The 14,634-nt window shown below is 46.8% G+C and overlaps 1 protein-coding gene across 1 annotated transcript in view; it reads right to left on the bottom strand.

The window, feature by feature from the left end:
• LOC137422958 (laminin subunit gamma-1-like) overlaps positions 1 to 10,044 on the bottom strand; it is an 85,267-nt gene extending 75,223 nt beyond the window's left edge. The window contains exons 1-2 of the mRNA XM_068109650.2: positions 9,505 to 10,044; positions 122 to 420 (exon numbers count right to left, since the gene is read on the bottom strand). Coding sequence (XP_067965751.2) covers positions 122 to 420; positions 9,505 to 9,946 — 741 coding nt within the window. The 5' untranslated portion in view covers positions 9,947 to 10,044. The remainder of the gene's footprint in view (positions 1 to 121; positions 421 to 9,504) is intronic.
• Between the last annotated feature and the right edge of the window lie 4,590 nt (positions 10,045 to 14,634).

The raw sequence follows: 14,634 nt of genomic DNA, 5'->3' as shown, positions 1-14,634 counted from the left end.
CTGCCACACCAATACAGATATGTCATTGTCGGTTATCAGGAAGCAAACGACCACAAAGAAAAACACAGATGTTCAGGTGCAATCATGATTAACAACGAAAGGTAAAAATGAATGAATGCACCTGTAGTTTTGTATTGTGCTGAAAGCCTTGAGCACCTGGTCGTCCTTCCAGCAAACTGAATGCTATATGCGCTCCATGTAATGGGGAGATGTCACTGTGCTCGGCGGAGCAGAGGGCGGTATCGGGGTATAGTGCTGGACCATGGTCCGGTGGTCTCCCAAAGGTTTTCAGGCACGAGGCACTGTAGTACTGCAAGGGGACCCAGCGGCCACCCAACGCAGTGCGCTTGAGGAGAGAAAAGCTCTCCGGGCGACTTGCACGGAACTTGATATGAATGTAACTGATCTCGAAAGCTTTGCCTGCGGTGGGGAGATGTTCGAGAAGGTCAATATGGAGATGCGTGTGGGTGAGAAGACAAAATGAACAAGCAAACGTGCAAGGTCATTCAGATAAACATGAGTCTAGTTATTACTGGCACCCTAGGGGCTGGCAGGAAGGCCTAGGCCCTAGAGGTACACACACTCACCTCTAAGCTGTCTAGCCTGGATTCCAATCTAAACCCATGTTCCAATGTTTCGGAGGCAGGGTACACCATGGCGAAATTCCAAATCCCTACCCTAACCAGCAGAGGGCGTTGGATCAGCGCCTCAACCATGACGTTACTCCGCAGACTTGTGCTGGACACGAACAAAGAGACCACCGCCCTGACCAAATTCCAGCCAGAATTAACTGGAGGTCTGGTCGACAGATGTCACTCAGATGTGGAGCTTCATTTCCCAACCAGCAGAAGCAGGAAATGTCTGCTTCCATAGAAATGAGTGCAGAAGGCCATGAAGTTAATTTTATCGATGAATGGGACATTTTGTGGAACAACGATAAAAACTAAGTTCTTGACGATGATCAGATCTAGATATTCTTGGTTATTGAAGATCGAGTATGGTTTCCATTTACGTCAATTCGCGTCAAGTGCTGGCAGGATGGCCGAGACCTGGAGGTACGCACACTCGCCTCTGAGCTGTCTAGCCTGGGCTTGAATGTCGCCCCAGCTATAAACTGTCATCCTGGTGTTTCATATGCAGGGAGATTCATCAGTGTGTGTGTCGTCCTTCAGATTTACGATGATTACAAGGGGCATCTGTGGGAGAGAGGGCTGGGAAAGGTACATAGGACAAACAAGATGGACGCTACAGGTGCTTTCAGGAAAGAAAACGGGGAGTTTGAAGGAGGCGGGTTTGGGGTGGATTGATGGGGGTAGAAAAGATCAAGGAATTTTGAAATTTTGGATGGGGGAAGATAAGAGATGGTGGTGAACAGCTGTTTTAAAGACCTGGAGGGAGGAGTGGAATTGAAGGGAGTGAGGGAGTTTGTTGCAGAGGCGGGAGAAAAGGGGAATGAAGGAGTGAAGGTGAGCAGAGTGTCTTGATTTTGGCAGTTTAACCATAAGAGGGTTGCAGGCAGATCTTGTGCGACCTGAAGGAATATTTGGGGGACAGAGCCCAGAGAGGGCTGAGGGGGGCAAGACCGGAGAGGAGTCGGTAGAAGACGGAAAGACCACAAACCTGCCTGCGGTGAGTGAGTGAAAGGCCCTCAGAGATAGCTTCATCACGGGAGATTCCAATGATTCTGAACGCTTTGGTTTCAACAGCGTGAAGACGAGCTGGGTGTGAGGCAGGAGCACCAGCCCAGAGGGGAGAACAGTACTCCATTGAGCTGCGAATGAAAGCCTTGTATGTGGTGAGGAGCTCAGGTGTGCCAAGGAAGGACTTCGCACGACGGAGGATGCCCAGTCGGCGACTGGCTTTGGAGGCCATCTTGGAAATGTGGTTTTTCCAGGAAAGATCATGGCAGATAGTGAGACCCAAAAGCTTGAGTGACAGAACTTATTGGAGAGGATTATTCAGAAAGTGGATGGGAGGGTTGTCCAGTCGGTCTTTCCGGAGAGACATCGTAAGAGTGTGAGATTTGTCAGGATTGAAAGACATGTTCCACTTGTTTGACCAGTTTGTGATTTTTTTCCAGGTCTGCAGAGGGTGAAGAGACCATTTGGGTCATCAAGCCTCCACAACGGTTGCCAACCTATGGTTGTTTGTCCATGCTCTATCCTTTTTAAATGTTGAGCGTCAAACAAGGAAGCAGCATGTACTATTTTAAAAGTCTTTGGAATGACTCAGCCCTGGTTCGATCCACCGACGTTCCAGACTCAGAGCAGACACTTTAACCATGACGCTACCGAGTGTACCCTCCTTAAAGTGATCTCGGACTTCAAAGGAGCCCTTGCTGACAGTTCCGAGAAACTACACACGAGGAGATTATCCTGAGATATTGTGAAAATAATTTCATAAAACACAAATACAGTTAAGGGAGGAAAAATGACATGCAGGCTTGTGGAGGTAGACAGACTTTCATTTCATTTAGAAAGAGGGCAGACAGTTAGAGATGGCGAGTGCAGATTACTCCAAGCGCTGGTTATGGCGACAGAAGTGTTATCGTCACAATATCACAGGTAAAGAGGGAGATGCAAACATGGAGGCTCTGCGAGGATGAAAGTGACAAGAAATGCGACCGTTGGGTAAAGGAAAAGGTGACATGAGGGCTTATCCAGAAACTTCTCCTTTTTCCCATGTATAATGTTAGTTTGTAAATACCTAAACAATACTGAGTACAACTGCCTCCATAAACACAGTCAAAACTAGAACGGCACTCAGTAGAGAGCATACCTCCACCTGCTTGGCCACATCACTCAATGGTGAAGAAGCACTTAAAAAATTAAATAATTCTCATATCCGAATCCATATTCAGATCTTCACCAAAATCGAATCTATTTGTCCTTGTCAGACACACAACCAGTCCAACAAGTTTCGTCGAAATCCGTCCATAACTTTTTGAGATATCCTGCTATGTATCGTTTTTGGCCCGATCTCCGAATGGTGAAGAATCACTTGAAAATTAAATAATTCTCATATCCGAATCCATATTCAGATCTTCACCAAAATCTAACCTATTTTTCCTGGTCAGAGACACAACCTGTCCAACAAGTTTCGTCCAAATCCGTCCATAACTTTTTGATAAATCCCGCTGTGCATCGTTTTTGGCCCTTTCTCCCAATGGTGAAGCATCACTTAAATATTCAATAATTCTCATATCCGAATCCATGTTCAGATCTTCACCAAAATCGAATCTATTTGTCCTTGTCAGACACACAACCGGTCCACCAAGTTTTGTCGAAATCCGTCCATAACCTTTTGAGATATTCTGCTATGTATCGTTTTTGGCCCGATCTCCCAATGGTGAAGAATCACTTTAAAATTATATAATCCTCATATCCGAATACATATTCAGATCTTCACCAAAATCTAATGGATTCTTCCTTGTCAGACACACAACCTGTACAACAAGTTTCTTCCAAATCCATCCATAACTTTTTGAGATATCGCACTATGTATCATTTTTGGCCCAATCTCCCAATGGTGAAGAATCACTTAAATATTAAATAATTCTCATATCCGAATCCATATTCAGATCTTCATCAAAATCGAATCTATTTGTCCTTGTCACATACGCTACATCTCTGCCAAATTTCGTCCGAATCCGTCCACAACTTGAGATATTTTGTTCATAAACAGACAAACAGACAGGGGTGAAAACATATCCCCCATCCACCTTTGGTGGCGGAGGTAATAATATATATTATCAGTAATGTTGCCATTATAAACTGAAAATATGAATTACTGGACCAGACAACCTGGAAAAGTCTACCTGCCTTGTCAACCAATGAATGGCTAGGTTTCCACGAGGCCTCTTTATAATCGGACGTTAGCTTTCGATGGAGGAAAGTCCTTACTACTTACTACTTACTACTTATACTACTACTAATACAACAACTACTACCACCACTTCGACTACTTTAAGGGCCCCAATCATTCCCACATTCTTGTGGGGTCATTCTTTCACGAACCAAGTGGCCAAACGTGACATTCGAGGGAAGGTGATGCTCTTCTGAAGACTCTTCCCAAAGGGCACCTTGGGATATCTAAAGTCCACCATTAACCCCCAGGACTGGTAGATCAGTCCTCTGGCTTTACGCCCTCTATGCCCTCTAAGTCCAAGTTATCCCAACCATCCTATTACATTTTCTTTGTGAGCGTTTCCACAAATACGATCTCCAAGCAAAAGGGGAAACTTGCAAACAGGTACGGGGTGCCTATCCGGGCCGCCCGCCCATGGTTATCATGCGGAAAGATCACAAGGCCAGCCAGTTCTAAACTAGGCCGCGTGTAGCTATCTCTTAGGGCGACTGAAATTCCTCGTCTCTGTAGTCTTGTATCGCAACCCTCGGCTTATCTTTCGCAAATCCAGACAGGCCAAGCAATTTATCTTGCAGTCGGTCAAGAAGCCTCGCTCCTTACATGTGCCGTTGCTGGGAGTCAGTCGATGCGGTTCTCAATGAATACGACAACCTGTAAAAACAAGGCCCGACGTCGGGAAAGCTCCAACAATTTCATCACACCGATGGTATTTACACCAGGGGTGTCTCTTACGGTAAATAATTCACCCAAGAGAGAAACAACTCGATTTTAATCATTGCGCATTACCCAAGCACCGACTACAGACTATACACCCCCAGCCGTAGTAAATCTGATGGATAGATTATAACCTGCGATATACTCTGTCCTCAGAATCACTTTAAACATTGATCCCAGGAGGCCCTCTTGGGAGTAACAGCCTCGTGTGGACAAAAAAATACTAAAAGTAGCAAATTGATGGCAAATGAGCTAGAAGCCCTCACCCATTGGCCAAGTCCTGTTGCTTTGCTTTTCCTTAAATATTTAATTATTTAGTCGAGGCTCGTGGAAGAGTTCGGACATAGAACGCACCAGGACGTAACGGAATAAAAGGAGCAGTAGAAAGACAGGGGAAAAAAACCAAAATCGGGGTTGAGGGACAAAATAGAGGGAGACTTGTAGAAACCGGAAGCAAAAAAGAGATTTGGAAAGAGAAGGACTTATTATCAATACTGGAGTAGATTCCACAGATGGGGGGGAAAGAGGTACAAATGAGTGGAGGTGAGCAGTGATCCTGGATTTTGAGGGTTTCACCAAAAGGGGGTTGCTGGTGGACCGTGTGTGCCCTGCAGAAACGTGACGTGGGTCTGGGGGGACTGAAAGAGCAGATGGCGCAAGACCAGAAAGGACGTGCTAGAAGGTAGACAGACCAGGGACCTGTCTCCATTATAAAAGTGATAGGCCCATAGACTCCGCTTCATCGCAGGAGATTCCAATAATCTTGAAGGTCTCGGTGTCTGGCTGAGCAACATGTGAAGCAGGAGCACCACCCCAGAGAGGAGAGCAGTACTCCATCAAGCTGCGGATGAAAGCCTTGTATTTACCTACATCCTTATTTCCTTAAAGAGAAAGTAAACTCTGGTCCCAATTTCTTGGTAATATCTCGGCAGAGGCTTGTCTTGCCCCCGTGGATCTGTGAGTGGCTGCGGAACGTGTTTACGTCACACGCATTGGTCCGACAGGATGGTGTAGAGGGAGCATTTACCTTTGAGTTGCCTAATCTGGGTTTGATTCCCGACCTGACTGTAAACTGTGCGTGCATGTGTCCACGTCTGTATATATCTGCTTTAAAAATGGTTTTCTCTGCAACCGCTTGTCTGAATGATGCAAAACTTAACATAGGAGGGGCGCCCCATGGAAAATAGTTCATTGCTAACTCCGACGTCACAGGTCACATGGTATGGCAGCCATATTGGATTAAAGGGGGAAAAAATCGACATAATTTTCTCCAAAACTAGTCAAAAAAAAATTCATCAACTCAAAACCGGAATATGTCATCAACTCCCCATATGGTATACAGGGTGATAACGATGACGTCATCGGTGAAGTGGTATTCCGGCCACAATTGGTTGAATTGAATCTTTATCCAAAAAATCAGAAACTTCATATATCTGATTTATGACCCGATGTGAAGAAATTCATTTATGACGTCATATGTCACGTGGCATGGCAGCCATATTGGATCAAAGGAAAATATTTCTATTACAATTTCTCCAAAACTGCTCAACGAAAAATATTTAAACTTGGCGAATGTCATCAGTTCCCCATGGGGTATAGAGGGAGAGAACGATGATGTCATCAGAGAAGTGGTATTCCAGCCATAATTGGTTGAGTCGAAATTTTTATCTGAAAAGGGCCATAATGGTAGCGTGGTCAGTTAACGATGGTATATTTGTTCAGAATGAACAAGAGAGGCAAGACTATGCGCTCTAGGAGTGGAATTATAATTACCCTGAGCTCGCGAAGCGAAAAACAGGGTTAGGCATTCGGGTGCGAACGTGCGTGCATGTCTGTCTACATTTTTAAAATTCATTTTCTCAGCAACCGTTGGTCCGATTGACACGAAATTTTACCATAGGTCATCCACCTGTATAATTTTTGTTCTCATAATTATGACTTCATAGGTAACGTGGTGCAGACACCATCTTCAAAAAACTTTACACCTCTATATCTCCCAAACCGCTCAATGGAAAAAAGTTGAAACAAACCTCATTTTCAAGTACTCACCACGGGGAATAAGATATTGTTGGGGATTTGGGAATTGTGTGTGTAATTTGATGTAAAACTTGTTGTAAATATCACCCCCTGTAGTATAAAGATCAAAGGTCGTCCGTAGTTAGGCCATCGCACACACGTAGCAAATCATAGATGTCCCTCAGTAGTTATGTCCTTAATAAATGTCAGTATAAGGCTCTGTGGTCCACTAATTCATTGCGTTGCATCAATTAAATAAGATAGGTCCCTCCGACACCCCCATGGAATCTTCAAAGTGCCAGGTTTGCTGGGTTTGCTGCACTTGCCTCCATTGGCCACGAGGTAATCTCGGAGAAGAAAGGCGTGTCTCCACCTCGTCATAGAGGGGAGGAGTGAGCCAGCCCTTGCCGACCAACCAAGAACGAGGGGTTTGGCTTTGCGAGGGCGTGGAGAGAACGTTCGCATAGGCTCGAGGGTGTGGCCTATATAACCTGTCCCGCAACGCCCCCGCGGGAGGTGGCGAGAGGGATGCGTCAGATACAGCAGCTTGAACGATCGGAGCTTGGAGCACAGCAGCTTGAACGATCGGAGCTTGGAGCACAGCAGTTTGAACGCCGCAGCGTTGAGCTTTAACGGCGGCTGCTCACGTCGCGCACACGCCGACCGGACCCGCATCCTTCCCGCCCGGAGATCCCACCTCATCCGTCCAGCCATCCACCTCCTGTCATTCGTTCCTGCCATTCGTTCCTGCCTTTATCCATCGTGTGAGTCTACCCGTTTGTCCGTCCTTCATGTTGTCTTGGGGTTTATTAAGTAAGTCTGTATAAGTTAATATTTGCACTGTGTCTCCTTGCTTCTTTCTGTCCAGTTATTTTCGTATCTTTCTTTCTCCTTGGTTCTTTTGACGATTTGTATATAATTAGTAATAAATCCTGTTATTCCCTACTTTGTCTTCTTCTTCTTCATGCTCGTTCGGTCGCTTTAGAGGTTTCCAGATTGAGTGTACGTGGCGCGATTCGGCCAACGAATATGAATCGGGTTTAGCCCCTTTGATAAACGACTCACGCCGCAGTTCGCTTCGCTCGGCGCAACCAGTCTATTACGCTGCAGCCGTGAGCGGGGGGTGTTTCCTTGCGTACCGGGAGGCGCTGGTATTTAGGTCATAGGACGGTTGGGCCTAATACCCTACCCAGCGCTGACCGGGCGTGACGTCATACCCCGGGGACCACGTCGGTCAGTCATAGACGAGGGGATTAATCCCCCCCTCGATAAGGGGAACAGAGGCCGACGTTGGGTTCCGTAACAATATGATGATGCTGACATCGGTGCCTTCATTATGACGTCATAATTCGACAAGTACAACGCTTGATCTGATCAGTATGAAAAAAAAAATGTCCTCTACAACCGTTAGTCCGATGGACAAGAAATTTGTACCATGGATGGAGCGCCTCCTGTAGAATATTTTAATGATAATTATGATATATGTCACGTAGTACCGGCGCCATCTTGGAAAAAGTGAAAAACGTTGCACCTCTATATCTCCAGAACCGCTCCATGGAAAAAATTGAAACGTGGCTCATTGTAAAGAACTCCACATGGGGAATAGGTGTTGTTAATGATGACGTCATTGGTCATAATCATGACGTCATAATTCGACAGGGACAATGCTTTGTCTGATCAGTTTGAAATTTATTGAGCGTGGTCTATGCAACAATTATATTGGAGAATATAAATTTATGATGTAATCGCTCACGTGGTCTGGCAGCCATATTGCTATCAAAAAAAGGAAGAAAAAAAAATGTCCAAAAACAGAAGAGTTGGCTCTCACCAAGTTGATTGCGCAGGGTAAGTATTCTAAGAATACCATTTAGTTTAATCAAGCACGGATTTTTTTGTTACTTTTGCATACCATGAATTTTTTTTTTACTTTCATCTCCAAGACCTCATTTCAAAACTGTCGATCTACAACTATCGGGGACGCCTCTTTGTGGTGGCTGCACCCCAAATGCAAGTCGGGGGCCAAATCTTCCCCATGCTTCCCTGCTACCCGGATTCGTTAGGGCAGCGTGATCACGGTTAGAGTGCCAATCGGTGCGTCTGCCCTATCCCTCTTGTCTCCGTCTCGGCCCTGATTTTGTGAAGGCAGGGGTACACCATCCTGGATGTGGGGGATCTCTGGGTCGCTCCTTGGAGATTGATTGGCTGTCTCTGTGCCACAGGCTGGTTCCAGAGAACTGTCCGGAGCAATCCAACAACAACAACACCAACAAGTGTCAATCTGCTTCTTCCTTTCTCTGTTTTTCAGTCCATGACGCACATCAATACATTGTAACTAGAAATACCACAGTATTCACCGGCCTCCTCTTGGTTTGTATCGTCACATCTTTACCTTTCCAGATCTTTGTCAATACTCAGTTCTCATTGGTTATTAATGATCTGTATCCTGTTCCTAATGTAGCTTCTGGTTTCGTCTACAGGCTTCTTATCAGACATATCAGGTGTCGCCAACAACCCCATTTATCTCAGCATAATCCACATCAATCCATGATCACCACAATCCAAAGCTTTGCTATAATCCACACAAACAGAGAAACACCTTCCTGCGATATTCCCTTGCTTCTTCCAAGATCCACTTGAGATTTGTGATTTCATGTGTCGCACCTCTTCCTCTTCGGAAACCTGCTTTACCTATAGGACGAATCTATATGACTGCGGTATGGAACTAAACACTTTCCTATCACGTGGATATATATATATACATGATTAACATGAATGAGAAAGGGATACAGCACAGAAAAAGGGTCCAAATGGCGTTTTGTCGGTGGAAGTTTCCTTCTTTAACTTGGATTGAGAAGCAATAAATGGTACGGAAAGGTAAATGATGACGAAACACGAGACGAGTCTCACCGAGGCGCAGCGTGAGGTTCACCGGACTCGGGGGGCCGCGGCCGCTACGCAGGCTGGGACTTTGCCACCAGGTGGGTCGCAGGTCGCTGTGAGAGTCCGTGAGAAGCTGTGCTCCGTGATGGCCCCGCTCGCACACGCCGCACGCCATTTTCCAGGCTCCCCCGCCGTGCTGGTCCCGTTGACCCTGCGCGCAGTAACGCTCGGGGCCGCGTTCGCCGCACGTCGCGCTCGCATCGACGCGCGCACCGAACGCCACGTTCTCAAAAGGGGGGTCGCACCTGCGGGGTCGACCCCGCGCGTCGGCACAGGTGCGGGGGGAGCGCGCGGATCGCTCGCCGGGCCGGGCGGGGTGCGAGGGAAACTCATGAGAAAAGACCGGGGCGAAGGACAGGAAGATGAGGAGGACGGGAAAACGAGGTGGAACGACCGGGAGCTGCGCCATGCGAAAAGCGAGACAACGTCCTCACGTCCTCAGAAGAGCGCGCTGTCTCTCTCGACACCGACTCCGTCTATTTCATGGACAGGTGGACGCCACGCCCTGGAGGCAGGTGATTACACTGGTGGGAGATCGAGGTACCTGTGGTGTGATGAGTAGTGGAGCAACTCTGAGGAGGACGACGAAACAATGTTGTGAAGAGGTGGAGGGGGTTTGAGGAATTAATATTGTGAGGTGGTGGAGGGGGATTGAGGATTCAATATTGTGAGGAGGTGGAGGGGGATTGAGGATTCAATATTGTGATGAGGTGAACGGAGATTGAGGCATCAATATTGTGAGGTGGTGGAGGGGGATTGAGGATTCAATATTGTGAGGAGGTGGAGGGGGATTGAGGAATCAATATTGTGAGGTGGTGGAGGAGGATTGAGGACTCAATATTGTGAGGAGGTGGAGGGGGATAAAGGAATCAATATTATGATGAGGGGGAGGAGGATTGAGGAATCAATAGTGAAGAGGTGGAGTGGGGTTTGAGGAATTAATATTGTGATGAGGTGAACGGAGATTGAGGAATCAATATTGAGAGAAGGTGGAGGAGGATTAAGGAATCAATAGTGAAGAGGTGAAGGGGGATTGAGGAATCAGTGTTGTGATGAGGTGGAGGGGGATTGAGGAATCAATGTTGTGATGAGGTGCAGGGGGATTGAGGTATCAATATTGTGAGGAGGTGGAGGGGGATTGAGGCATCAATATTGTGAGGAGGTGGAGGAGGTTTGAGGAATTAATATTGTGAGGTGGTGGAGGGGGATTGAGGATTCAATATTGTGAGGAGGTGGAGGAGGATTGAGGATTTAATATTGTGATGAGGTGGAGGAGGATTGAGGAATTAATATTGTGAGGAGGTGGAGGGGGATTGAGGAATTAATATTGTGAGGAGGTGGAGGGGGATTGAGGAATTAATATTGTGATGAGGTGAACGGAGATTGAGGCATCAATATTGTGAGGTGGTGGAGGGGGATTGAGGACTCAATATTGTGAGGAGGTGGAGGGGGATTGAGGAATCAATATTGTGAGGAGGTGGAGGGGGATTGAGGAATTAATATTGGGAGGAGGTGGAGGAGGTTTGAGGAATTAATATTGTGAGGAGGTGGAGGAGGATTGAGGAATTAATATTGTGAGGAGGTGGAGGGGGATTGAGGATTCAATATTGTGAGGAGGTGGAGGAGGTTTGAGGAATATTGTGAGGAGGTGGAGGAGGATTGAGGAATTAATATTGTGATGAGGTGGAGGAGGATTGAGGAATCAATATTGTGAGGAGGTGGAGGAGGATTGAGGAATTAATATTGTGAGGAGGTGGAAGGGGATTGAGGAATCAATATTGTGAGGAGGTGGAGGGGGATTGAGGAATTAATATTGTGATGAGGTGGAGGAGGATTGAGGAATCAATATTGTGAGGAGGTGGAGGGGGATTGAGGAATCAGTGTTGTGCTGAGGTGGAAGGGGATTGAGGACTCAATATTGTGAAGAGGTGGAGGGGGATAAAGGAATCAATATTGTGATGAGGTGGAGGCCGATTGAGCAATCAAGAGTGAAGAGGTGAAGGGGGATTGAGCAATCAAAGTTGTGATGAGATTGAGGGGGATTGAGGAATCAATGTTGTGATGAGGTGGAGGGGGATTGAGGATTCAATATTGTGAGGAGGTGGAGGGGGATAAAGGAATCAATATTGTGATGAGGTGGAGGAGGATTGAGCAATCAAGAGTGAAGAGGTGAAGGGGGATTGAGCAATCAAAGTTGTGATGAGGTTGAGGGGGATTGAGGAATCAATGTTGTGATGAGGTGGAGGGGGATTGAGGAATCAATATTGTGGGGAGGTGGAGGGGGATAAAGGAATCAATATTGTGATGAGGTGGAGGAGGATTGAGCAATCAAGAGTGAAGAGGTGAAGGGGGATTGAGCAATCAAAGTTGTGATGAGGTGGAGGGGGATTGAGGAATCAATGTTGTGATGAGGGGGAGGGGGATTGAAGAATCAATATTGTGATGAGGTAAGCGGAGATTGAGGAATCAATATTGTGAGGAGGTGAAGGGGGATTGAAGAATCAATATTGAGATGAGGGGGAGGAGGATTGAGGATTCAATAGTGAAGAGGTGGAGTGGGGTTTGAGGAATCAATATTGTGATGAGGTGAACGGAGATTGAGGTATCAATATTGAGAGGAGGTGGAGGAGGATTAAGGAATCCATAGTGAAGAGGTGAAGGGGGATTGAGGAATCAGTGTTGTGATGAGGTGGAGGGGGATTGAGGAATCAATGTTGTGATGAGGGGGAGGTGGATTGAGGAATCAATGTTGTGATGAGGGGGAGGTGGATTGAGGAATCAATAGTGATGAGGTGGAGGTGGATCGAGGAATCAATATTGTGATGAGGTGGAGGGGGATTGAGGAATCAATGTTGTGATGAGGGGGCGGTGGATTGAGGAATCAATAGTGATGAGGTGGAGGCGGATTGAGGAATCAATAGTGATGAGGTGGAGGGGGATTGAGGATTCAATGTTGTGATGAGGTGGAGGGGGATTGAGGAATCAATAGTGAAGAGGTGAAGGGAGATTGAGGAATCAGTGTTGTGATGAGGTGGAGGGGGATTGAGGAATCAATGTTGTGATGAGGGGGAGGCGGATTGAGGATTCAATAGTGAAGAGGTGAAGGGGGATTTGAGGAATCAGTGTTGTGACGAGGTGGAGGAGGATTGAGGAATCAATAGTGATGAGGTGGAGGCGGATTGAGGAATCAATAGTGATGAGGTGGAGGGGGATTGAGGATCTCATAGTGAAGAGGTGAAGGGAGATTGAGGAATCAGTGTTGTGCTGAGGTGGAGGGGGATTGAGGAATCAATGTTGTGATGAGGGGGAGGCGGCTTGAGGAATCAATAGTGATGAGGTGGAGGGGGATTGAGGAATCAGTGTTGTGCTGAGGTGGAGGGGGATTGAGGACTCAATATTGTGAAGAGGTGGAGGGGGATAAAGGAATCAATATTGTGATGAGGTGGAGGCCGATTGAGCAATCAAGAGTGAAGAGGTGAAGGGGGATTGAGCAATCAAAGTTGTGATGAGATTGAGGGGGATTGAGGAATCAATGTTGTGATGAGGTGGAGGGGGATTGAGGATTCAATATTGTGAGGAGGTGGAGGGGGATAAAGGAATCAATATTGTGATGAGGTGGAGGAGGATTGAGCAATCAAGAGTGAAGAGGTGAAGGGGGATTGAGCAATCAAAGTTGTGATGAGGTTGAGGGGGATTGAGGAATCAATGTTGTGATGAGGTGGAGGGGGATTGAGGAATCAATATTGTGGGGAGATGGAGGGGGATAAAGGAATCAATATTGTGATGAGGTGGAGGAGGATTGAGCAATCAAGAGTGAAGAGGTGAAGGGGGATTGAGCAATCAAAGTTGTGATGAGGTGGAGGGGGATTGAGGAATCAATGTTGTGATGAGGGGGAGGGGGATTGAAGAATCAATATTGTGATGAGGTAAGCGGAGATTGAGGAATCAATATTGTGAGGAGGTGAAGGGGGATTGAAGAATCAATATTGAGATGAGGGGGAGGAGGATTGAGGATTCAATAGTGAAGAGGTGGAGTGGGGTTTGAGGAATCAATATTGTGATGAGGTGAACGGAGATTGAGGTATCAATATTGAGAGGAGGTGGAGGAGGATTAAGGAATCCATAGTGAAGAGGTGAAGGGGGATTGAGGAATCAGTGTTGTGATGAGGTGGAGGGGGATTGAGGAATCAATGTTGTGATGAGGGGGAGGTGGATTGAGGAATCAATGTTGTGATGAGGGGGAGGTGGATTGAGGAATCAATAGTGATGAGGTGGAGGTGGATCGAGGAATCAATATTGTGATGAGGTGGAGGGGGATTGAGGAATCAATGTTGTGATGAGGGGGCGGTGGATTGAGGAATCAATAGTGATGAGGTGGAGGCGGATTGAGGAATCAATAGTGATGAGGTGGAGGGGGATTGAGGATTCAATGTTGTGATGAGGTGGAGGGGGATTGAGGAATCAATAGTGAAGAGGTGAAGGGAGATTGAGGAATCAGTGTTGTGATGAGGTGGAGGGGGATTGAGGAATCAATGTTGTGATGAGGGGGAGGCGGATTGAGGATTCAATAGTGAAGAGGTGAAGGGGGATTTGAGGAATCAGTGTTGTGACGAGGTGGAGGGGGATTGAGGAATCAATAGTGATGAGGTGGAGGCGGATTGAGGAATCAATAGTGATGAGGTGGAGGGGGATTGAGGATCTCATAGTGAAGAGGTGAAGGGAGATTGAGGAATCAGTGTTGTGCTGAGGTGGAGGGGGATTGAGGAATCAATGTTGTGATGAGGGGGAGGCGGCTTGAGGAATCAATAGTGATGAGGTGGAGGGGGATTGAGGAATCAGTGTTGTGCTGAGGTGGAGGGGGATTGAGGAATCAATGTTGTGATGAGGGGGAGGCGGCTTGAGGAATCAATAGTGATGAGGTGGAGGGGGATTGACGAATCAATGTTGTGATGAGGTGGAGGGGGATTGAGGAACCAATAGTGAAGAGGTGAAGGGAGATTGAGGAATCAGTGTTGTGATGAGGTGGAGGGGGATTGAGGAATCAATATTGTGATGAGGTGGCGGGAGATTGAGGAATCAATATTGTGATGAGGTGGC

Source organism: Myxine glutinosa, chromosome 3 (genome assembly GCF_964187855.1).
Source record: "Myxine glutinosa chromosome 3, kmMyxGlut1.1, whole genome shotgun sequence".
NCBI lineage: Eukaryota > Metazoa > Chordata > Myxini > Myxiniformes > Myxinidae > Myxine > Myxine glutinosa.
This window is presented reverse-complemented; position numbering and strand designations above follow the sequence as displayed.